Raw genomic sequence first — 25,199 nt, 5'->3', positions numbered from 1 at the left:
GAAACATGGCTGAGCGGAGAAAACACAAGTCATGGGATAATTGTCGAGGAATTAGATCATTTACCTTTTACCAGTAAAGCCTTAATGGGGCCTGTACTCAAATTCTGATTGCGATAATGAGACTGAGCGTTTAAAGTGATTTAACCTGCGTTCGTGCAAATCATTCAGTATCCACGGCAACGCAACGACAGACAGTCGAGGTCCGTGAGAAAGAGCGTGACTTGCCAATTTGTATCCGACTCCCAGGAACCGCCATTTCCCTCTGGTCGCTACTTGCATGTCACCACCGTTTGCAGTTGATTCACAGCGTCGTAATTCTGCTAGCACTCACGTTAAAGTGCAGCCCCGACCTTCCGTCTGTCAGCAGTGTGAGTTTCCTCCACGCCACTAACGATCCAGGAGGACGGCTGGAGATGTCCCATCAGCAACCGAGCATTCTGTCAGAATAATAAACTGGTTTTCGTGTGTTTCTGTCAAAATAATCAGATGAAATAACAAGCTGCGAGTGTGGAGGCGCTTCAATTCCACCATGCGCGAGAGGAGAGTAAACAACACGATCGGATTACACGACGAGCGGCGATAAAATGTCATTATGCGTGGAAATAACGAGTGCTCCGCTGATTGTGTAATCTCCCGTGTATTAGCACAGAGGTAATGAACGTAAACAGGCACTTGGCGCACGTTTACACCTGTGCTCCGGTTCATTTGGCCCCCGACCACTGAGGAGAACGGTTTCTGGTTTAAAGACGCACAGGAATTACAGAAAGTTTATGAATCAAAGTGCCCGATCATGTCAGTCAATCACACCGGGATCTCAATGTCTGTTCAATTTGATCACTCAATAATACAGGTGAGGATAATTCATCAAAATATGTGCTGTCGATCAATTAATCAACTGTCCGACTTAAAGCTTATCTTCTCTAAACCTGTAAATTAACACAATTTTACATAAAATCGCCGGCAATAGTTAACTAATTAACCAAACATCCAAAAACAAGCAACCAGCTGATACACTAAGGAAGGTTTTCTGCATTTATGTGGCCAAAATAATGCTAACTGAGGTTTGTTTGTTTGTTTTGTTTTGATTCATTCTGAAAATAATCGATAAAAACAAAACAATGAATACGTTGCAATGAAAATGAAAACTTCCCACCCCAGAGGATAACGTTCAGGGTAATTGAGGCGATTTCTTTTTTTCCTTTTGAGATGAAGGGGAAAAAAGGAAACTCTTGAAACTCTTTAAATGTCAGGCCAGAAATGTGCGTTTTTCTGGAAGAAGTTATCAGAAGGTACAATGAAATTAATGTAACTGTTAATATAATGTAGCTGTGGTTAGTTAAATTCTATGCGTTATACTAATTGGGGTAAATATTCTCAAAAACTGGCATAAATGACCATCATATCAGGTGGAATTGTACCGACTTACAACCTGAAAAAACAAATGACAAACTGAAGTAGATTTTATCAAAAAGCTTCCGTTTACAATAAATTACAGTTGTATTGCCGAATTACCGGTTCTTAAAGGATTAACTATGTAAATAACTATCTGAGCCTTTTTGTAGGTAATTTCTTCAAATTATTGGTGTTTTTATTAGGAGGGAACTGCAAGAATTAACATGAATTTCATGTTCCCTCAATAACGATAATATATAAAAAAATTTGCAACTTGTTTCACGTTCCAGCACTACGACGCCACGTGGGCTACTTTTGTTGATTTACCTTTGCGTTTCCAAATTCAAACTCTGCTCAAGCAGCGATCTGTGCCCATGTCATGGTAAACGATGGGCTTGTTAAACGACACAGATGCACTGCAGAGAAACGCGAACACAAAGCGCGTGGAAATATGAAGACAGATCTTTTAGTCGAGGAATGAAATACTCCCAACGCGGGCATAGTTTTATAGAATAATGCCTACCGAGAGAGAATGGAGGCATTTGTAAACACCCACACAGGCCTTTGTAATGGTGGAGTTATGAAGTCGGAGCACAGAGTGCGTTAGTGAGTGTCTCTGCAGTCTCTCAAACCAAGAGGATTTTCTAACTTTCACTTATATTTTATAACTTACACTTCCCGGGGAAAAAAAATGAAGTCATGAGATTTCCACAACCTCTTGGCGGAGCGATCCTGACCGTCTCGGGAGGAGAGTCTGTGACGTCTTCTCTTGTGTGGGACAGCATGGGGGCGGGCCGGACCGGCTGCTACATCGTGCTGGACGTCATGCTGGATATGGCCGAGTGTGAAGGGGTGGTGGACATCTACAACTGCGTGAAGACGCTCTGCTCCCGACGCATCAACATGATCCAGACTGAAGTGAGTGATCATGTCGGCATAAACTATCACTGTATATCCCCGTAAAATGATCACATGCAGAAAATGTATTTGCTATGGATGTGATGCTCATGCGCAGGAGGCAGTTTTGAAAAGTTCCACGTTGTCGTGTCAGCGGACCCCCTAAACATGCCGACGTTGTATTTGCTTCTTAATGAATAGCTTCTCAGGGCTTTAAAAACATCATACGTACATCTCCTGGGGCTGAAGCTCCAGCCATCTGTTCCCTCTGCAACAACCCACCTTTGTTTTTTGTTTTTTACCATCTGTTGTTATTTAGTTGGTAACTCTTGACCTCAGGTGGTGGTTAGCAACGTACTAATTGAATAACATCGCAGACGTATGCAAGCTTTCATTGGGAAATGTGACCTTCTTCTACCTCGTCTGTGGATCCGGCCAATAGCACACTTAGTTTCCTTTCAGTTTAAGTTCAGCTGCTAACTGTGGACCTCAGTTTTGGAGCGAGATGCTAACTTTGCAGGTTTATTAGGTTCAAGCTCTATTTTTTATTTTATTTTTTTTTAAACATCGACCTACTGAACTGCAATAGACACATTTTTTGCCATGTGGCTTCTCATTTTACCGAGTTTATTTGGTAACTATTAACCTCCGTTGTCTATCAAGGGCCTCACCTGGCAGGTTTATCCGAGACAAAAATACTTTTGTAAACGCCATCCATGCCTCCTTTCATTGACGGCAAAAACATGGACACACCAGCATGAAATTAACAAATTCACTGACCTAGTTATTGCTTTCTCTTGAATCTCTCAAGTAAACAATGGTATTTTTGATTTAAATGCCATTTAGCTCAAAACGATGTGAAGCGGTGAAGCAAAATTGGATTAATTACTGAAGCGGGAGCCACGTTAGCGTAGCATGGCTCTGTCACACTGACGTATAAGGACAAAAAGACACAAAAACAACTAGTTGTGTACGGAGATTCTCGCTCTAATTGCATCAATAAACCGGCGGCTGCGTGTTGTTCTATTCAAAGTGTGCTTCGTGTGAACTCTCGGTCTTCAAACAAACAACGCAGAGAAAAACATTCATTAGGGGAAGAAATGAAACTATTAAAAGTTGGAAGAGAGTCGCGTGGAATGTGTGCCAGAACCACGGATACCAAAACAATGAGGATTTAATGTCATCCCTTCACCTCTCAGCCGAAGACGCTCCACCGGTCCAAAAGCCTATTTCAGCAATTACAGAAACGCATTAAGAAAGATAAATAAGTTGGAAGAGGGACAGCTTTCCACGCCTGTAATTTTCAATGTATCTCCTCGCCTCTTTGATCTTTTGTTTGGTGCGACGTCAAAACTGATTCCCCTAGTTTTTCCCGTTAATTGCACGACTTGTGACGTTATTTAAATGTGGCGTGTGGGCAGCGTTTGGCTTCGCTGTGTTGTGTGTTTTCTGCATTTTTCTTTTTTTTTTTCATAGACAGATTTCAGCTGGGAAAACAATGCCTGAGAGTGGGCTCGCTTCATGTGAAGAACCTTTTGACAGTTGACTATTAGTCAACATTCAACAGCAGTAATTAAACTCAGCATTGTTCTTCACAAGTAGGCAATTAGCAGCCAGGAACACGCAGAAGTGCACCGAAGGGCTTTTTTTTTTTTTATTTGTTTAGTTTTTTTTCCCCACTCTTTTCTGTTTGTGCCAGGTTGTGTATTTGTTAATGGGTTTTTTTTTCCCCTCCTCGCTCACTCGCCACCTTTGCGTGTCTCAGGAGCAGTACGTGTTCATCCACGACGCCATCCTGGAGGCTTGCCTGTGCGGGGAGACCGCCGTCCCCGTCACTGAGTTTTCTCTCACCTATAAGGAAATGCTGAAGGTCGACTCGCAGAGCAACACCTCGCAGCTCAGAGAGGAGTTCCAGGTAATACTTGTCCTGCAGGGTGTTTAAAAAAAAATGTTATTTAATTTATTTCCTTCAAAAGTAATAATAAAAAAAAAAAACACTCTTTGTGCATTTCTTGAACGAGGAGAGTTCCTGACTCGTTTACTTTGTTAGGTTCCAAGATGGCGCTCGTCTTGGGGTTTCCTGAGCATCCAATCCACCTCAACTTCCTGTTGTGTGTGTTTTGTTGTGCCATTGTTTCCTGGTTGATAATCTCACATCGATCATCCTTACAGCTTACCGAAGACCCGAAAGCAGCTGAAGCTGAAACTTGCTGAGAAATAAATCTAAAATATGACGGAACAAGAGAACCCTTTTTTCGCAACAGTTTAGGAACATCTGTCCAGTGTATGATCAGTTTGTGCCATTTTGAATATTTGCATTCTGTAATCGAGAGCAAAATAAACAGAATTTTCTTTTTCCGAGAGGGGGGGGTGACGGAGTCGCCAGCTAAGGCTGCCTACGTCTTTGCAGGCGTTAAACAAAAGGCATAAGTTACACAAGAGGCATAAGAGGTTATAGCAAGAGGCAAAAGTTTGCGATTTCAGCCGAGATCATGCGAAGGTTGTTCTTCCAGTGGATGCCAGTTATAGGCGGCACTATTGGTGGGCAACTGTTAGCTAAAATAATTCGAAAATCCTTTAATCAGCATGGACTAAACCTCTTCTCCAAAGCCAAACCTCAATCACCATATATTTGTTATAAACTGTGTTCATAATGTATGGGAGTATTTGAACTATGTTGGTTTTTTTAACCCCTGTGGGTATTTCCACTGATAATACATCAAGTTTCCAGAGATGATTAGAGATTGCGCTCGTGGATTATTGACAGCCGGGCCGTTTGAGCTGGAATATTTCCACTGCCTCTGTCCGTCTCCCTTTGATCCCATTTCTGTTCCGCTGCGTCCGTCTCCTCTTATCACAATCTCTATTCTCAGTCTTCTTATTTTATCTCGGCATCGAGGATGTTAACGCGTCCTCTAGCGCACCAGCCTTTTTCTAATTATCTCCTCTGCTCGCTCTCTTCTACTCCACTCCCCCCCCTCCCTCCCTCCCTCCCCTCCCCTCCCTCCTCCGTCGCCTCCGCCTCTCCCCCTCAGACCCTGAACTCCGTGACTCCTCACCTGGACGTGGAAGAGTGCAGCATCTCCCTGATGCCGCGCAACCGCGAGAAGAACCGCAGCATGGACGTGCTGCCGCCGGACCGCTCGCTGGCCTTCCTCGTCACCACCGAGGGCGAGAGCTGCAACTACATCAACGCGGCGCTCGCCGACAGCTTCCTCCGGCCCGCCGCCTTCGTCGTGACGCCGCACCCGCTGCCGGGAACCACCACCGACTTCTGGAGGCTCGTCTACGACTACGGCTGCACCTCCGTGGTGATGCTCAACCAGCTGAACCAGTCCAACTCCGCCTGGGTAAGGAGGGGCCTCGCCTGTACTGGAGCCATTGGTACTTTAAACTCCTCAGTCAGGGCTTATGTTAATACTATTACTACTATTACTAATGCAATACTATGAAGAGTGCACATTAAACTCAAAGTGTGCAGTGTGAGCCACTTCAGGAGGACGGACGACAACAGGCCAACTTTCAAACACGCAAAAGTGGACATTTCATCAAAGGGAGGAAATACGATAAGTTTCAATGGATGTTTTCAATCATCTGGAGTGAATCAACCCTGCAGCAGAGGTTCGCAGGTTTCATTTCCAAATTACATGTGTGCCGATTTCCATAGCGCTCGGTGAAACAGGATTCTAGATTCTCCAATTTTTGCAGGTGGCGCCGTTGAGCCATTTTGCAAGTCTAATGTTTACCTCCCTCAAATGTTCAGATTTTTTTTATTTATTTTTTTTGGACCTAACAACTGAATACAGTTTCACAAAAAGTTAAGTTTGTTAAAGGCCTTCAAATGTCTTTGTTTTGATGGAATAATAATAATAATAATAATCATCCCTGTAGTCTCAATAGCGTCCTCTGCCCACATGTCAGTGCTCGACTGTAATGAGAATCGATAAAGAACTTGAATTGTTAAGCAGAATGGAAAATTAAACCAGAAGTGTAAAAATGTCATTAATTCTCCTCCCTGGACACAATCCTATAACCCTTTAACCTTGTGTTGTTGGTTGGCAGGGTTAATATATTAAGGCTAAAGCAGAAGTGTGTTTATAATGTCCGCGGTTCAGATAAAAATCAGTTTGACTTCATGAAATATCCAGTTTCATGTGCATGGCACTATCTGATAACACCTGTAGGCAGATATTGTACCTCAACCCTTCTCCCTTCTCCAGGCCAGCATTTCTAATTCAAGCCATCGAAACTCAATTTGTATTAGTGTGTGTGAATTTCAAGGTTCCTCCACGAAGAAAAAGTATCTTTTTTAGAAGTTTATTATACGAAGCAGATCATCCACTAATTTTTTTTAGACCATCATCTCATGAGCTGATATGAGCAAAGTCACAGTAGAACCCGGACACACTGCCGGTCAATCACAGGTTAAACCGACCACATGTTAGAAATCATATTATGAAGATAGACTTGTTGGGTTGTTTTTTTTACTTTTATGTCACAATTTTGGGTTTACAAAAAAAAGTGCTAAAAAGTTCTGCTCAGTTTTGAAAGCTGACGATGTTCAACCTTCCGCAAAAAACATTAAACGGGGCTGATTTGTCTTGGCAGGAGCCGACGAGGTGCCATCTCGTACATTAGGCGACAAAAATACACCGTCCCCGCAGCCCTCCATAAAGCAGCTTGAGATGAAATTGTCTGAGCGCACCCTGGATGTTGGAGTAATTTTAGTATAAATCTCATTAGGCTACGCCCGAACTTCCAACTTATCAGCCTGCCACTTGTAATTTAGCCACGGGTGACATTGAGTTGCTCTGCATGGCAGCGTTTTCTTCACAGCGGGGTATTGATTAGCGCTATACGGTGCATTTACATACACTCTATCATTACGCTGTTTCGGAGACCCACACTCAACAAAACAACTTGCCACTATCAAAGAAGAAGTTGTTGCCGGTGGTATCACTTCCTGTCCTGTTTAATTCCTTTGGACTTTTTCTTATTTTTCTCGGCGCCCTGCGATTAAACTTGTGCCACCGCCGCAGCCTCTCTTCTGAGGAATGTGCTTATTATCTGCAGAAGATACACCACTTCCAAGCGCTGCGAGGCAAAGAGGAGACCAGAACAAAAGTGGAAAAACTGCAAAAACAACAATGTAAACCGATAAATTCCAAAAAAAAAGCTGTCAAGCTTGCCCTCTGAAGCTCGGCCCACTTCGCCTTCAGACTCTCCAGCAGAAGAGCAGATCCTGTTTCCTGGAGAATTCAAACGGGCTGCCTTGTGAGTTGGTTTCCTCTCAGAGAAGAGGAAGGACTCGTAACACCCTTTTATCCCTGTGTGGCTGAAAACCGCTGCAGCGCAACTCCAATCCCACTACTTTTCTATATGTCTTCCAGTAAAATAACCCTAAATATCAGCCAGCAAAAAAAAAACCAACTTCTTAAAAGAAAAGAGGAATTATGTGTGAAGCTGCTCTGTTTATGTGCTAATAGCGACTGGTGATTATTTATTTACCTGTCAAAACGTTTGAAACTGACAGCTGAGGACTGTCTCGAATGTAAACGAGCTGTTTTGACCCGATGACGAGCGAATTGGCTGCTCTCAGAACACCTTTCAAATATTCTATTCCCATCGTGTCCGTGGCAAAATTTTCAGATGCATTGCCATCCACTTGTTTCTCAGCAAAGTTTTAGATTATGAGCTTGATGAAAGGCTGTTGTGGATGTTTCCATAGATCCTGCCGCCGCATGATGCTGCAGGTATTGAATGATAAACTGAATAAAATCCAAAAGAGTGTAACAATAATGTCGGTGTGAACAGGCGGGACTACTGTCCTCAATTTTGAAAAGAAATATAATCCAAATAAAGAATATTAAGTGAATCGTTTCTCCAGTTGCCTTTCAGAAATGTTTTGCATTTACACAATTTGAAAATGTCCAATTTCAGCAAACCCCAAAACACAATGAAATGTTTGTGTTTTCACTTGTAAACTGCACCTAATATGGTATAAACAACAACAAATAAACTATTTCCAATGTAAAAATACTGTTACAAACCAATCTACTGTTTCCAAAATGAAGGTTTCCCTTCTAGTGAAATCCAACCAGTGACAAAGCAGCTTCTTTTACTTTGAAGTTGTGCAATCGTGGCGTGTTCATCTGTTTTTTAAAATCACTTAAATCATTAAAATGCATCATTCTATTAGTAAATTTTAAATATGCTGTATTTCATTTGATGTAATTACTGTGTACTTCTATGTATATTTAAGCATAATGACAATGACATAACTATAATTTTGTGAATGAACCTAAAATAGCTTTGAGAAGCTAATACACTCCAAATACCACAATTTTCTGAATAAAACAGATGGAAACTATAACTATAATAATGAATCAGTGGGTGACAAGCAAAAAAAAAACTGAGCATAGAGCCTTAAATTAAAAAATAAATAAGTAAATCTGGAACATTTTTAGCAGATTCTCACTTTCGATGAGCTGCAATCAGCTCAGTTCCTCACTCGTCTCCGGTGATTCTCGAGTCTGTCGACTAAAACGAAACAAAACATTCGTCGTCGATTAATCCCATGAGCGTGGCTCGCTACTGGAGGTTCCAGCCCGAGTCAGGAAATCACAGCAGAAATATTAGACCGCTGCTTGACTAGCGCTTTTCTTTTTTGCATCGCCAACGTGTCACTAGCCCCCCCTCCCCCCCACCCTTCATACACAACTAGCAGAAGGGGTCGTCACGTTCCTAGCCTCGCCATAGAACAACTTCAGTCCCACAATCACTCAGCTCGCTTCATTTGCGCCGGCTGTCACTCTTATCGTCTTCCCCCGCCGTGGCGTTAGCCTAGCGCTCAGGTCCCTCCGCTCCGCCGCCGCCGCCTCCCTATCACCGCTCTGTCATGTCTCATTCCTTCTCAACATTTCCACCAATGCCTGTCAGCTGCAACCTGTCCTTCTTCCTCTGTCACTCTCTCCTCGTCTCCGTCCTCCTCGCCTCTCGCTGCCAGTGGATTAGCAGTTCAGCCCTGCAATGCACACACACACGCACACAGGCACACGCACACACGCGCTCAAGCTTAGTTGCTAGCTGCCTGTCTCCTGTCTGGATGTATAAATATTTATCTCCCCTCCTGCCCAATGTCACCTGTTAATACCCTTCTGTCACTGTGAAATGGCGTTATCGCCTCCCACTCCGAGGGCGACGCTCAACCCCGGAGACACGACGGGAACACGTCAGCATGTCAACGCCACTCGCCCTCTTCCTCGGGCCGGCGGGGGCGGACGCGTCTTCCAAATGAGCAGTGGCCAGGGAGGGGACGAGCGAGGGAGGGGGCGAGCGAGGGCTTGGCTCGTCGTCCAACCTCTCAGCTCGCTTCCTGTTTATCTCTGCCGGGCGCAGCCAAGGTCTCCTACTCCATTAATTTATAATGCGCTAATGGTAATGATTGCAACTCATGAATAATTCAAGCTAGGTGACCGCGGCTCATGTGAAGGATTGTTTCTACGACGATGACTGGGTTGTTTTTCGTTGCGTTTTTTTTTTTGTTTTTTTTTGGTCATTTAATTTACGCTCGCCATTTGTAGATAATCATTGTCATTTAGGCTAATTGTCTCCCCCGTCAATACTCAGGTGTCTTGTTACTCGCCATCGCCATCACTGGATGTTGACATAGTGATTTGTTCTGCCTGAAGCGAGTGTGGGCTAATGACCTGTTCCCTTCTCTCTCCTCCTTGTCTTCCTCCTCCTCCTCAGCCTTGTCTGCAGTACTGGCCTGAGCCGGGGCTGCAGCAGTTCGGACCGATGACGGTGGAGCTCCTGTCCAGGACGGCCGACGACGACGTCATCATCCGTCTCTTCCGGGTCCAGAACATCACCCGGGTACGTGGAGCAGATGGAGAAAAAACAAAAACTGTGAACAGCTTCGCGACGCCAGCCTCGAGTGCGGCCCTGTTCCGTACAGACCGCTGGACATTTAGACGGTGACCACAACAAAAAGTGCAAAGCAAGAAGAAGAAATCAGAAACAGGGAGAAATAAGAAGCTGAGACTCAAATATACAAACATAACCACAGAGAGAAACAAACCACTTGTCGACACAGTATTTCAAGTAGAAATACATTGTTTTTCTGTTTTGCTTTCAGGAAAGGTTTGCGTTAAATAGCAACATTTTGATGTCCATTCACAAAGAAATGGCAGAAAGTTTTAAAAATGATGTCATTTTCGCGTTAGCCACTAGTGGCCACTGTTTTTGAAATAAAAGCACGTACATGTGAGCAGAGAACAATGTGTTATAAACACTGACAGTGGCAGAACTCATTCATTCCAGGCCTCACATGAGCACCAACTATGTAGGGATTACTTACTTCACAAAAAGTACCAATCATGTTGTGTTTTGGCCGCTTGGCCCTCGATAATTATCAGAGATGGTTATTCATTATTTTATTAAAAATGTAATCTGATCTGTATCGGATACCGCGGGAGCGTCACCCGTTCAACAGGAAATGAAAGCCAATTCCGTTATATCAGTCTCATATGATGTACGAAACAGTTAATTTGGCATTTGAATTAATAGTTAAATTCATTACGAGTACCAGAATTAACAGTGAAGCCTGAAGAGGTCAAGCAAAAAGGTCCCGACAGTGAGAGAAGAGGACTGAAACGGCGCTGCGCTTCAGGGGGACACACATCTGAAAAGAGTTAGAAAGAATCAGACTGATCGTAAAGAGACTGAAAACTGTCACAGACCGGAATGTAACACTGTGGGTTTTCAAAAGATCCATTATTTAATAACAGTTCGGGGGGAAAAAAAACAGGACAAGAGGAACGCTAAGTCCACACTGATCCAAAGATCCTGGGGAGGATGAGAAGAAGAGAAACATGAGGGACCCGACGAACGGGCAAACAAGGGCACAGACAAATAGATCAAATAAAACACACACACACACACATGGTCCAGCTGGAAAACAATCAAGGGGAAATCAGGTTGGGATTGGGAGGAAAGAACAAAGAGGAACTAAACTGAACTGAACTCAACACAGGTCATGAGAGTAAAACCAGACATGGACTGAAAACTAGGAGCTGAAACCAAGAAAATGTGGCATGAAATCTTCTGCACATGCTCAGTAGCTTAATCAGAATAATCATAATAAGAATGTTTCCCTCCATCGTGTCACGACTCCCGGCCAATATTCTCCTGGGGACTTGGTACTTTTATTTTGGTGGTCTGTCCACTACAATGTCCGTGTTCTCCCACTGGCAATGTTTATTGTCCTCTGTACACATAGGTGTGATTTCATTACAAAAACAGCCAGCGCCCTCTAGTGGCCCAACATGAGAACGCCATCATTTTCCGAAACGTCGCAGTGTAGACGCGAAACGTTTCTGAAACGAAAACGATGCGTGTTCGCGTTGTGTTACCGGGCCTGGAGACCAGGCAAGCGCGGTAGGGAAATGAAATTGCCGCAGACAAAAACCAGAAAATGACAACAAAGTGGAAACAATCACAAACACAAAAGGGCAAAATAATTAGTAACTGCAAATTCTCTGACCACAGAAAGACTCACTACAAATCAGTACTAAAGATTACCATCAGATGTGAAACAACCAGAAACTATAACGTCCACATTTATCAGAACGATCGAGGAAAATCGAAACTCCGCATCTGTCGTTCACCTTGACAAGTAAACTATTCATACCGTTTAAAAGAGTAACCCTCTTGTTAAATATATGATTTTAGTTATAATTCATAGTTTATGGACTGAAACGCTTGCAAGAGTCAGGCTCTGTGTTGTTGTGCAAGTTTTTAGTTTGTTGGGGTTTTTTTGCTGGCACTGAATCAATTCATGTTCTTTCACGAGGGTTAATGACGGCTGATATCAGTGTAATGATTGTGAACAGTGACCCGGGTCCCAGCTGGCGCTTCTTCCTCCCAGCGATCCGAATAATTTACCGACGCCCAATCCCACTTTCAGCAGAGCGACAGTCTCAACGGCACCGCCGTGACATTTGATCCCAAAACGAAACGTGTTCGCCACAAAGCCGGTTTACATTCTGAATGAAATGTTTGTTGTTCGTCACGTCGCTGTTGGGTTCTGACTCTCTGTGTTTGTTGTTGTGAGTAATTTAGCGGTAGCTCCCACTGTAGACCGTAGTTTCCCATCCTTTGACCTCAGTAAACCCCCGAATCTCTCCAGTCCTGCCTCACCGACAAATATGGCTTCTTCTTGGGTCGTGAGTAGGATTCTATGAGTAGGATTCTGTGAGTAGGATTCTATGAGTAGGATTCTATGAATAGGATTCTATCAGTAGGATTCTATGAATAGGATTCTATCAGTAGGATTCTATGAGTAGGATTCTATGAGTAGGATTCTATCAGTAGGATTCTATCAGTAGGATTCTATGAATAGGATTCTATCAGTAGGATTCTATGAGTAGGATTCTATCAGTAGGATTCTATCAGTAGGATTCTATCAGTAGGATTCTATCAGTAGGATTCTATAGTCTAAAATATGGTGACACTTTTTAAAGGTTGGTTTTATATCAGTACAAAACTGATCTTAGCATCGCTAAGATGTATAGTCTTACCAGCATTAATGTCCCAATATCCAACTATACATTTCCCACATTCGCAATTTTTCCCAATAATTTCTTCAGAATGTATGAAAATAGGAACTTTGACATAGTTTTTGAACTTTTTTGGCTGTAATGGTCATTTTCACTCACTTCCTGTTTCTTCCAAAGTAATAGTTGAACTTGAAGGGGTCATAGAATAAGTGACTGAAAACCTTTCATCAAATTCAGTAAATAATAACCATAATAATAATAATTCTTTAAAGAGAATTGAAGAAGATAAATGTAACACATGTAGCAAAAATGATAGTTGTTAATATAGACGAGCAGAGCACTTCACATACGGCAGTCGTCACACCAGCTCGTCTCCAGATAAGGCCTCAGACACGTTCATGTTCATATGTCGGCATTTCCACTTTTAAAGATGCACCCAATGCAAACTAATCCGTCATATATCAGGGCACCGAATCCCACAATACATAGTGTAATAGACCGGGGAAGGCAGAATCCATTACAGAAATCTGGTGAGATATTTTTTTTAGATACTTTTGAAGGTAAGAATAACTTTTTTTTTAATCAGTTCAATCCTGTTAAAGAAGCTATAATAGGTATAAATAACATATCAAGGTCTTACGCTGACTTTAAAATATGAAAATGTTGATGCATCCTTTAACGTCTGCGTGCCAATGCGCCCAATCTGCTACAATAACGACAGGTTCACAATAAATCCAACAAGTTTTCATGTTTTACAAGATTTGACCTTTTCTTAAAAGCAGCTAATCCAAAGCGGATATATGAAAAAGTTGCACTGCGTCCTGGACGCTGCAGCTGGTAGACGACTTGTGTCGTGTCATGAAGGCCCCGGCTCCCCTCTCCCTCCCTCCACACCCTCCCCCCGTTATCCCCCCCGTTAGCCCCACGTTAGCCCCCCCGTTAGCACCCCGACGCTCCAGCCCTTCCAGCCCCTCAGATTATTCACACCATGTGTCATCGCGGCCTCTCTGCAGAATCCCGAGGATCCTGACGCCACCGATCAGGACACCGATAGGCTCTGTCCCGAGAAGGTATTGAGTTGTCCCCGAGTGATACTTGATGAGACAAAATGCAGGTTGTGTCGCAAAACAAGGGAGTGAATTTTAATGAGGATGGTTGCAATGGTCATTCCCACCACTATGAAGCCCTTCAGTTGTTTTCTTTCACGGTTAACTGATTGAAGTTATTTGCAATTCGATTTTATAGAAATGTATTGTCGTTTTTTAAAACCTATTCAGCCAATTCTTTCCACTGGTGTAGGAAATTGTTGGCCAATTTCCAAAATAAAGTTGTTTTTTTTCTTGAACATATTGCAGAAATTACAATTTAGTGATTTAGGCCCCGTTTACATGACATTAAAATTTTTGCTTTTCAGTTTCAGAGAAGTTTTGCGTATAAAACATTTTTGCACGGAAAGCGATTTCAAAACAGTGCTGCGTGAACGCAAAGCTTTTCTGAAATGAAAAAGCTAAATTCTTGTGCTTTCACTTGGAATGTCATGTAAATGGAGCTTGAATCCGAAACAGGTGCGTGTTCTTGAGAGTATGCTGCCCCCCAGTGGCCAAACAGCCGACAAATGCAGCAAAAGTCACAAATAATTAACAATCTTGCCATTTTCTTTTTTGATTTATTGATTTATTGATTTTTTCTCTTTCTTCGTAGCTTCAGGAAGGCCAGCTGGTGGTGCGTCACTTCCAGTTCCTGCGCTGGTCACCGTACCGCGACGTGCCGGACTCCAAGAAAGCCTTCCTCAGCCTCCTGGCTCAGGTTCACAACTGGCAGCGGGAGTGCGGGGAGGGCCGCACCGTCGTCCACTGCCTGTGAGTCCTCCTTCCTTAGTGGGGTTGAAAAACCTCGAAACTGAATGAACTTCACACTGTATGTCACAGTGTTAACAATCCTTCACACTACAGGTATCTTACAAACGGTAATTATGGGATTATGGCTCCCAGCTCTGTAATCAAATAGGATCAAAGAAAATGTTCCTTTCAACCACAATTGGGAGTGTTGCATCATATTTATCCTCATTACATGAACCAGCGTGACATCCACTATACCATAATTTTCTGAAAGGCTATATTGAGCATGGATTTTATATTATATTCTTGGCTAAATATTAATTCATGATTGTTCAAATATCATAGTTATTACAATATGGGCTTTATTACATTTAAAGTGTTCTTCATTATTATATTTTTGGCAGGTATTTCGAAATTGGACATTATTTCAGTATTGGTTATTACACAGTTTTATGGTACTGTGAAACTGATGTCTGGTCTTGTAATACCACCTTTAGATTAGGTGGCAGTGTTGAGCTGAAATTGTTTCTAAAGCATTTTTTTAAATTCTTTTTTTTTTTTTTTTTTTTTTTACATTTTCCCTTTTTTTAATCAATTCATGGAAAATTTACTAAGATGCTTGAACATGAAATTGAAGGTTTGCAGGAGACATTTTAAACTCACCAAAATACGACATTAACGCCTGCATTTACCATTTCAGTGTATAAAAAAACGTGTCAAACTGTCCAAAATAGCATTTTCTTCCTGAGTTACAGCTTAAAGATTTGTCCTCACAGGATTCTTTTCTAATCTTTTCACAACAACTTATCCACTATTGAGAAGTAATGACCTGTCATGAGTCATTTGCCAAACAAGGTTGCTAAATTTGTCCCCAAATCGTTTTTTTAAGGATTCAATTTTCTCATTTTAATCAGATTTTGAAACTAAAAGCCTCCATCCAATGACCTTGTATGCTAATAGTGAGTACATTTATTTGCTAAAGGGAAAACTAGATAAATGTTCATGTCATTTTATGAGAAGCAGAAGTTTTCTTGCGTTCCTATTTCAACAAATTCTGAAAATCAAATTGCATATCTATTTATATATTGTATTATTTACTGCATATGTATAAGGAATTGCTCTAGTTTCCTAAATTATGAAGTTAGAATCGGATTTGTTTTCCTTTTGAATTAAAAGCTTATATGTGTTTGAGATCATTTAACATAAAACTACTTCCCAGATGAATTTCAGCCAAAACCTCTTGCTTATTTGTAAATTCTGACGTAAATATCGAGAAACGGGCAAAGTGTAAATCAGCGGCAAGAGAAAGAGCACTGTTATTTGGAAGCTGTGTAGTTTTAATGGCGATTCTTCTGTGGTGCTATAGCAGCTTTATGTTATCGCACAGTGACATCTAGTGGTCCAGCGTGGTATTTACCATACATATTAAATATTCATGATTCAAGATGTTATCATGTTACCAGTACATGCTGATAAATATGAGTTTGTTTTTATCAGAAGTCAAATGGCCAGTTAGTAAGTGACTCATAGTCCACATAATATGGTACCAATTTCTAAGTAATATAAATGCGACAAATGCAGCCACCAACTGCAGTCCCTCTGAAGGATGGTCTGACTCCAGTTTGAATATTTATTGAAAATAAAAAAACCGTATATATAAACACAATGGTTTCCGCTTGAAAATACCATGTAACTGGAGCCTCGGTGTCTCGATACAGAATAAAACTAATGAGCAAAGAAACCAGCCAGATTCTGCTTCACTTGTATTTGAGAAGTGGAAAAGGACAAAAGCAGCATATTAAATTCTACACGACCAGAGCAAATGTCCTTCCTCACGAGCTCCACACAACAAGGAGCGTGGGGCAGCGTGGAGGAACTCCATCAGTAGACGTGAAAGAGGATTAACCAGCTGACGGGAAGATGTGCAGGATTTCAACCCATAAAAGCATCTGACTCACTTTGTCGTCACAAGAAGGAAAACTCTGGGAACAAGGCGACCTTGGACTGAATGTTTGATGGATTTCACAGAGGAGTCTGGCCGGCGCGGCGCACCCCAAACAACCGTGTGACTTAAAGCCGACTTAGCTCAAAGAGACACTGATTATTTTCCTCCTTCTTCAGCAGGTTCATCTCCGTTTGCTGGACAAATACATGACAAACTAATTTGACTTGCTTCTGTTACTCAACTGCATCACGGTACTATTAGGTGTGCATTTACCGCTCCTAACGAGCTTCAAGCAGTGACAAATTGGCGCCGTTAGCATTAGCCGCTACGAAAAGCATTGCGGTACGACAAATGTAATAGTTTTCTGTATTAGTTGTCCGTACAGTCACTTTAGTACCGCGTTTATTATTTATCCTTTCGGACTGAAGACGAACTGCTGGATTTACAGGTGTAGAACAAGCTGCGGCTACCTGGTTAGCACGCTAACTTCCGTTGCCATAGTAACGGTGCTATGAGGAATGAGATAATGTGTTTTATGACAAAAAGAAAATGATCAAAAATTTTAATATATTGCATATTTTACAAGCAGTCCAGAGGAATTCTTGCACTCCAATACCTCATTTTACACGACAACATTTGTAATAAAAACTCTGAATTTTTGCATTTTTGTTTCAGCAACATTTCGCGTTTGCGCTGCAAAATCTTTTTTAAAAACTCGTCTGTTTACACGTACGTTGGTATGGAGTGTAAAACTATGAAATCAAGTTACGTTTTCCACCGTTTCCACTGAGACAAAGTTTAGTTTTTTTAAAGTGTCCACTTTCAAAAAGTTTCACTCGAAAAGACAGTGTTGCCAATAGCAACCAGAGGCCGGAAGCTAAATTACTCACTTGTAAGACGTTTATCATATCTGTGGTTTATTTTCAAGCATTTTTGTTTATTCAATGATCCCATTAATATATTTCCGTTGTTCCGAGAAGTAAAACACTCCAATAAATAAATAAAAAAAACTCTGTGCTGAAAAGGCGCCTGCACCTTTGACTGCTGCCAAATAGGTGTTTAATTAGTGTATTGAACCTCCAATACTGACACGAGCCTTCAAAGCGGCACATTGTACAACCAAATGTCCAACATTATATTCTGAAGTGACATTCACAAGCATTACGAATTCAGCAGCTCTTCATGAATTTTATTTCCATCTGAAAAGCCTTTGAAATAGCTTCTTTTTTCTTTTTTTTGAAAGACCCTCATCTGAAGGCTGGACTCGAGATTTTTTAAGACACGAAGACAACGCCGCTCTAATACCACATTCATATTATTCACCTCGCTGCTGAGATTTCAAAATTCCCCTCTTTTAAGTTGGTGAATCTCAGAAATTGTAGTTACTGAGGAGAGGGGGGGAAAAAAAAAAACCAACATTTTGTATATTTGCATTACGTCCGTCTCAACATCTTCATGTTTTGAGCGGCCTGGGCGGGGGTGGCGGGGTCGGCCATATCTCTTAATCTGATTAAATCCCCGGCTCCCGTATTTTAATGAGAACTTCGTTGAGATATTCATCTTGAACGTCTGCCAGTTGGCCTTTTTGTGACGGCGCGTTGGATCTGTGCTCACTCAGACTGTGACATTTCCCTCGCCGTCTGAGCCGCTCTGCCACATCTTTATTAGGTCGCTCATGTCTTGTTGTGTGTGTGTGTGCGTGTGCGTGTGTGTGCGTGTGCGTGTGCGTGTGCGTGTGCGTGTGTGTGTGTGTGTGTGTGTGTGTGTGTGTGTGTGTGTGTGTGTGTGTGTGTGTGTGTGTTCGGTCCTCCTGGAGCAGGAACGGCGGCGGCCGGAGCGGCACCTTCTGCGCCTGCACCATGATCCTGGAGATGATTCGCCACCACAGCGTCGCCGACGTGTTCTTCGCCGCCAAAACGCTGCGCAACTCCAAACCCAACATGGTGGAGACGATGGTGAGACGCCGCCCGTCTGTCACTGAGCAGCAATATTATGCACACGTTCATGTACATCCATGTATATGTGTGTCCATAGGTATATATGTTTGATGTGCAGGTTTAAAGGCCTAGTGAAATGTAAAACACTACTTTGCAAAAAATTATAGTTGGGCTACTACTTCTAAGGTTCCTCCGACTCTGCACCACCACTGTTGTCGCATAACAAAGTTATTTGAATTTTGAATCTCCAGCCGAGGAAGTCGGGGGAATCCTTCTTCGTGAGCGTGACGTCAAGACTTGTGCAGATCTCGATCCGTTGTGTTTATATCGACTTGTTTCCCTCTGAAATATCCACGTTTTAACAGTTTTGAAGTTATAGTCGGCGTTTTATGAGCCTTGACGAAAGATTGAGCCTGGAAGAGACCGAGAGAGGAGAAAAGGAGCACAGGCGGCGGGAGCCGCTAGCTAGCGGCTAGCGGGAGCCGATAGCTCTAGCGGCTAGTAGACGATCAAGTAATACTTCGGTGATTCCGTGCAGTGGGAAAAGCGCTTCGACATGATCCAGGAAGTCGTTCTGCCAAAAGTCAGGAGCCTCAAAGCCTCAAAGGTGAAAACTGGCGGCTGCTGAGGCGAGGAGACGAGGACGAATGGCGGACGAAGCGTCTTCTGCTTCCTCAAACATGTTCCAGACGGGGTCACCGATGGCAGAACGACCCTTCTGTGTCTTCTTCATCAATCACTGGGTTTGAAATGATGATGATGATGAAATATGGTTAAATTCAGCCTCTTCGTCGTCAAAACTCTGATCCTCCATAATGTAAACACAACTTGGGCGTGTGCACAACCAGTGACGTCACTCTATTATTGTCAGAAGCTCCGCCCAACAGAGGAAATACCAACGTTTATCGGCTATTTTCTCACACATTGCCGTGTTTTAACATTTTACCTTTGGACCAGTTGGCATAAAAAATGTCCCTCGAAGCGACAGCCAGAGTGTTTTGGAGGTCGAATTTTCATTTCACGAGGACTTTAAACTCTATATATGAAACGTGTGTATAGTATATATTGAATGCGTATTGTTTATGTAGTTTAAAAAAAAAAAGTTGTGTGACTTTATCTAGAGGCCTTGTTTAGTGTTTTTTTGTAAAAGGGTAGGTGTGAATAAGCTTTTGCTTCAGCCGTCCTGCTTTCAGCTGATTAGTTGGACGACTGAGTGTTGTTTGTGCCGTTTTTGTTTTCTGAAGAAAAAATCTAATTAAATGAAATGATTAGATTATTAGATTTCCAGAAGTGCCAAGGTCTTCGTCTCCTAATGTGATATTGACAGAAACCTCAACTGGTGTCTAATCAGATGGTACCGACAGTTTTTTAGCAGCAGACGGCTTCAATTCCGGAGCTCTGGTGACCAATGACGACTCACTTTGAACAAGCGAATAGACCTGTGGTCTCGCTTTCACTTCAGGTGGTCCGATACGTACTGACCAAGAATCTATTGGACCAAACTTGACTATGTTAGCCCCCGTTTAAAACGTGAAAGTGAAAATGCATCGTTTTTGCATATTATGTCCACTTACACTTATATGGCATAAATGCTGACAACAGTGTAGTTAGTATGTTGAGCCACTAGTGGGCGGTGTTAGTTGTTTTTTTGTTTTTTTTTATGATGAAACCGCACACACATGCATGCAGGGAACATTACCTAATAAACATTAACATTGACGAAGACACGGACCAAGTTATTGTATAAAATTCTGAAAGTCCCAGGAGAGTGAGGGCTGGGAGTCGTGACACTCTGGAGGAAAACATTTTCGTTGTTGTCCGTCGACTGAGCATGTGCAGAATAAATCAATAACTACTGCGGCTGTTTTCAAAAAGCCGCGTTCTTATTGACGCCGCTGTCGTGACACGAAAAAAGATGTAAATTAGTGGAAAACAACTCGATCTGAAGCATTGTGGATAACAGGGATTTTTAAAATATAAATTCAGATACTTTAAGAGAGCGAAATATAAATAAATCACACATTTACTATTTATTCCGAGAGGCTTCGCTCGGCGCGTTACACTTTGCTTTGCTCATCATATCGAGGAAACCTGAGGATCTGCAGCTCTCAGGCACATTAATTAGCACGTTGTTAATTTGTTAGCACGTCAAAGTGCAAACATGACAAGTGCTTTTATTACTCATTCTTTGCTGGAATGAGTAAATTGTCATGTGAGTGAAGTTGCCAGACAGAGAATTCAGGAAGTGACTTTTCTCAAATCATTCAAGATTCGACACGTCTCGAAAATTCGGGTGTTTTTTTGTTTTGTTTTTTTTCCTTGTCATCCTGGAAACAAAGACACTATTTCACCGATGAGAGAACACAATGGCCTCTTGTGTGCTGAACCACACTACTCTTTTAAAGGTGTAGGCTGGAATGAAGCTCGGGGCCTGATTACTTATGTAAAAGTCCGTATTGTGAATCAAACCTATAAGCTGGAGCCACGTTGAAAACCTGAAGCAGAAGTCAGACTCAATATATGTTTACCTGCAACTGATGCATTCAGTTTTCATCATTTCACAAAATGAATTAGGGTGGGTTAAAAAAAACTTTCCTGGTTGCAGTTATGTTCAGTAAACGACCGGGTTTGAGTTTGAAGTCGTCACAACAACACTTTGTCTTTTGACAGTAATTTACATATATAATTACATATTTGAAGAAAAAAAAAGAAGACATTTTACAATTCCGGTCCCGTTTGCATCGTTTTTCAGTTTTCAGAATGCCAGCTGAGAAAACCAACATGAAAATAACACATATTCATCGTTTTTATTCAACCATTTCCGTGGAAACGGACATCGTTTTCAAAACGTTGCTGTGTAAACGCAACACTTTTCTGAAACAGAAATGGAAAATCAAATGTGTTTTCATGAGATCTGTTGTTTAATTTCAAAAAGGTGGCGACCAAAACTCATCTAATCTAAAACTAAACTTTTAAAAAGCTCGATAAACTACAGAGGCAATCAAGTAGTTCAAATCCCAGTTACAGGCTTTAAATTACAAATCACCAGGTCTTTCTATATAGTTTCAAACTGACGTGACAATTTCATGAAACGTTTATTTCAGATATTTGAGAACAACAATAAAACAAACAAACAAAGTTTTACCTTCTTATTTCTTGTTTCTCCTTTTTTCACCAAATGAAAAACACAAAATAATGAAAACTGCATCTCCTGCTGGATTAGATTTTTTTTTTATGCTGCTGGTGTAATTTCAACATTTGTTCCAGGAGCCCTGACTTTAGATAATATTTGATTGTTGACCGTCTCCCCGCCTCTTGGTTCCACAGGAGCAGTACCGGTTCTGCTACGACCTGGCCCAGGAGTACCTGGACTGTTTGGAGGTCAGATAGCACCCATCCCCCCTCTTCACCAGCTCCGGCTCCCGGGTCCTCCTCCACGCCCCGGACCTCTGCTCCCGCCTCCTTCAGTCCACGCCCACAGCTCCGGTCGTCTTCTCCGCCGCGCCTGGATGAAAAGGCGAAAGACTTAATCCAGAATGCTCGCCAGACGTCTTGTAACATACGACTGACCTCCATTTTCCTTTTTGCTTTGATTCAAACAAAAAAAAAGAAAGAAAAATACGAGAAAAAAAAATAAATCCCTGTTCTCTTTTGTGCCACTTCACACCGAAACCCGAGGACACTGAACTGGACCGGAGTTTGTTTTCTAAGACCTCCTTGGCGTCGCCGACTGGTTTCCACAGAGCTCCGCTGTGCCCTGCCTTACTACGAACAAACACCGGGACGGGAACGACAGACGATGAACCACTGGCTGATACTTTGTGTTTGTCTGTAACACTGTAAATGGTGCAATCTGCTGTCGGTGAACATCCCCCTGTTGTACTGTACTATATTTGAGCGTTATCCTGGGACGGGGGCTTTACAAGGTAATCGAAGGGGGGCGGAAAAAAAAGACGGAAAAAAAAAAAAGAAATCGGGCGAATCCGATGGACATATCTGTACAGTGGAGTTGTCTTGGACCTAATTTCTCTTTATTTATTCGTGTATATAGATGTTTGGTTTCTTTTCCCCCCCACCCTCCCCTCCCTCGGGTGTTACTTAGATGTTCTCGACGTCTTTATCAATGTGCCAATTCATTCTCTCTGTGTGTGTAAACATGGGTTATAGGGTTCAGCATCTGCATGCCCAGTCTTAAGTGTTCCATTGCAGTGTGTGGCCCAACGTCTGCTTTCGGTGGGATTCCCGCGACGCCGATCCCCCCCGCTCGTCCCGAGAGCGCCGTGAAGAATAACCGCGTGTTGCTGTGAGAATACGGAAGAGAAAACCTGTCGCTTTCTAAATTTGTATTTATTCAATGTGTTTTATTTTCTAAATAGTGTATAAAACGGGAAAAGAAATAAAATATGCTGTTGCCTAACGGCTCCGCTTTTCGAGGATGTTTTTAATACGTGGGTCAGAAGAGGGCGCTGCGAGGTCTGGAGGCTCCCTGGTCTTCTCACGAAATGTGTCATGAGCTACAGGAGAAGGTTAAAACTCACACGGAATAGAAATTCGTGTTTTTGTTGCACCTTGCCTTCATACATCACCACGAGGAATGATTCAGGCCTCGTTTACGTGACATTTTCAAGTGAAAACGGGGAAAAAATGTTTGCGACAAAGTTGCTCCGAGATACTGAAAATGCAATTTTTTTTTTAAAACTCACGGGGGGGCTTTTCAAAAATGCCCTGATTCCATCTCCGTGGCTCTGAGTGCCATTGTCATGTGAGTTTATCACCAAAACACAACCAAAGTTTTCTGTTTTTACTTGAAAATGGAAACGGGGGCCTTAGAATTTTCAAAAACAAGTGGTTAGCTGATATGTTATATTAACGTACCATCATTTCCGGACTATTGAGCTCACCTGAATATGAGGCGCACCCACCAAATTGAAAAAAAAAAAGAATTGAAAAGAAATGTTGGAGTGCACTTGAACGCGTCACCCATGTATTGTCGGCATAAATTGTAAAAATCCAGAAATGAGCCGCATCATTGTTTAAGCCACAGGGTTGAAAGGGTGTGTGTTTAACTGGAATGGCAACAGGAGGAGCTAAGAAGTCCACATTTCCTTGTTTCTCTCAAATTCAGGTGAAGGACTCCAAGCTGCTTTAAAACTCAGAGATATAAGCCGGACCAACATCGCAGCTCGGACACAAACCTTCTCTTTCATTACATTACATTCATTTTTGTTTCGCAGGACTCCAGAGTGCTGAACTTTCTTGTTCTTATGGAGGATGAATCGGCCTTAACTGAAGTTGAGACGTGTGACTCCGCCCACGTTGACTCCGCCCACATTGAGCTCATCAAGCAGCCAGGATCTTCTCTCACACAGTGGCCTGGCCTCCCGAGTTAGCATCTATGAGCTAACGGCTAACATGCTTGCGATGCTAACTCGCTCAAATGTGGCGTTGGCAAAGAAGTGCACTCTACCAAGTGTAGCTCTAGTTAATACTTATTTGTGTATTCTCTGTGTTTATGTCTGCTTTTTTATGAAAGACAAAACATCAGCAAACTTGTGGACCAACATGAAAACTTACATCATTTTCAAAATGTCGTGTGAACGCAAAACTCGTGACATTGAGATAGCCTACACACAAACGACATCATGGAACAGTATTCTGCAGGAGTTGTCAATTTGTCTCGTGACATGTTGACGGTCCACCTCAAATCAAATCCACCAGTTCCTCCCTCTCCGTCCACGTCCCCCATGAGCCCCCCCCCCCCCCCCTTCACCTCAGGCGCCCGGCGGACTCTGCAGCTTAAGCCTTCCCCTGGTTCCCTCTCTTGACCTGCCTTATAATTTACGCTTATCATTTAATTAGCAACTTTAATGGACTTTCTTCTTCTTTTTTTTTTTTTTTTTTTTATCAACGCCACCAAACACAGCCTCTATCCGGCCATTTCATTACCCGGAGAGTCTTGATGATCCATTGATCGCCGCCGTCGCGGCACACTTTACACAGGGTGTCACATCCAGTTAGCGAGTTTTATGAGTGGCTGATAAGCGCCGGCGTTTTACCGTTTGACCCGCCGCTGCCCCTTCTCCGCCTCGCTTATCAAGACACGGTGCTCCCCTCGCGTCCTGTTTTCTTTTTTTTCCTTCTCTCGGAACGACGCTGACGGATGGTCCTGGTTGGTCGCAGGCGAAGGAGGTCGAAGAGACAAATGAAACCAGAAATTTGTCAGAACAATGTGATGGAGTTCGAAGGCCGTGGCGGGCTGCATTGTCCGGCCATCGGGCGCCGTCTCCCAGGTTCAATTACGTCCTGGCTGTCGTGTTTCCAAAAAGGCCGAGATCTGCTTTGGCTGCGGGAATAAAAGAAGGATGATGAAAAGCTTCATATGGATGGAAAACAATCGCTATTGTCTGCCGCCACAAAAGGAAGAGGACAGCAGCTCTCCTCAAAGCATCTGTTTATGCCAGATTACACAAACCTAGACTTTAATTTTTTTTTTTTGACACGCTTCATATGTTGTTGGAAAGAAGTCTGGAAGAAAGAAGTCAGATGTTTTGTTTTTATTCAGCGTTGATCTGAAAGCCTTTGGAAACCAGCACGAGTGACATTGTAGCGCCGGCTTTGTCTGTAATTA

The 25,199-nt window shown here is 42.5% G+C and overlaps 1 protein-coding gene across 1 annotated transcript in view; it reads left to right on the top strand.

Annotated features, from left to right (window-relative positions):
• ptprua (protein tyrosine phosphatase receptor type Ua) overlaps positions 1–22,954 on the top strand; it is a gene marked incomplete at its 5' end in the record, with an annotated part of 259,054 nt that extends 236,100 nt beyond the window's left edge. Inside the window, 7 exons of the mRNA XM_080516344.1 lie at positions 2,175–2,310; positions 4,055–4,204; positions 5,325–5,639; positions 10,042–10,167; positions 14,559–14,710; positions 18,454–18,589; positions 21,899–22,954. Coding sequence (XP_080372470.1) covers positions 2,175–2,310; positions 4,055–4,204; positions 5,325–5,639; positions 10,042–10,167; positions 14,559–14,710; positions 18,454–18,589; positions 21,899–21,961 — 1,078 coding nt within the window. The 3' untranslated portion in view covers positions 21,962–22,954. The remainder of the gene's footprint in view (positions 1–2,174; positions 2,311–4,054; positions 4,205–5,324; positions 5,640–10,041; positions 10,168–14,558; positions 14,711–18,453; positions 18,590–21,898) is intronic.
• Positions 22,955–25,199: the final 2,245 nt, after the last annotated feature.

The sequence above is a fragment of the Blennius ocellaris genome, assembly GCF_963422515.1.
Source record: "Blennius ocellaris genome assembly, chromosome: 20".
NCBI classification, from domain to species: domain Eukaryota; kingdom Metazoa; phylum Chordata; class Actinopteri; order Blenniiformes; family Blenniidae; genus Blennius; species Blennius ocellaris.
Note: the sequence above shows the minus strand (reverse complement) of the source record. Positions and strands in the feature narration are given on the sequence as shown.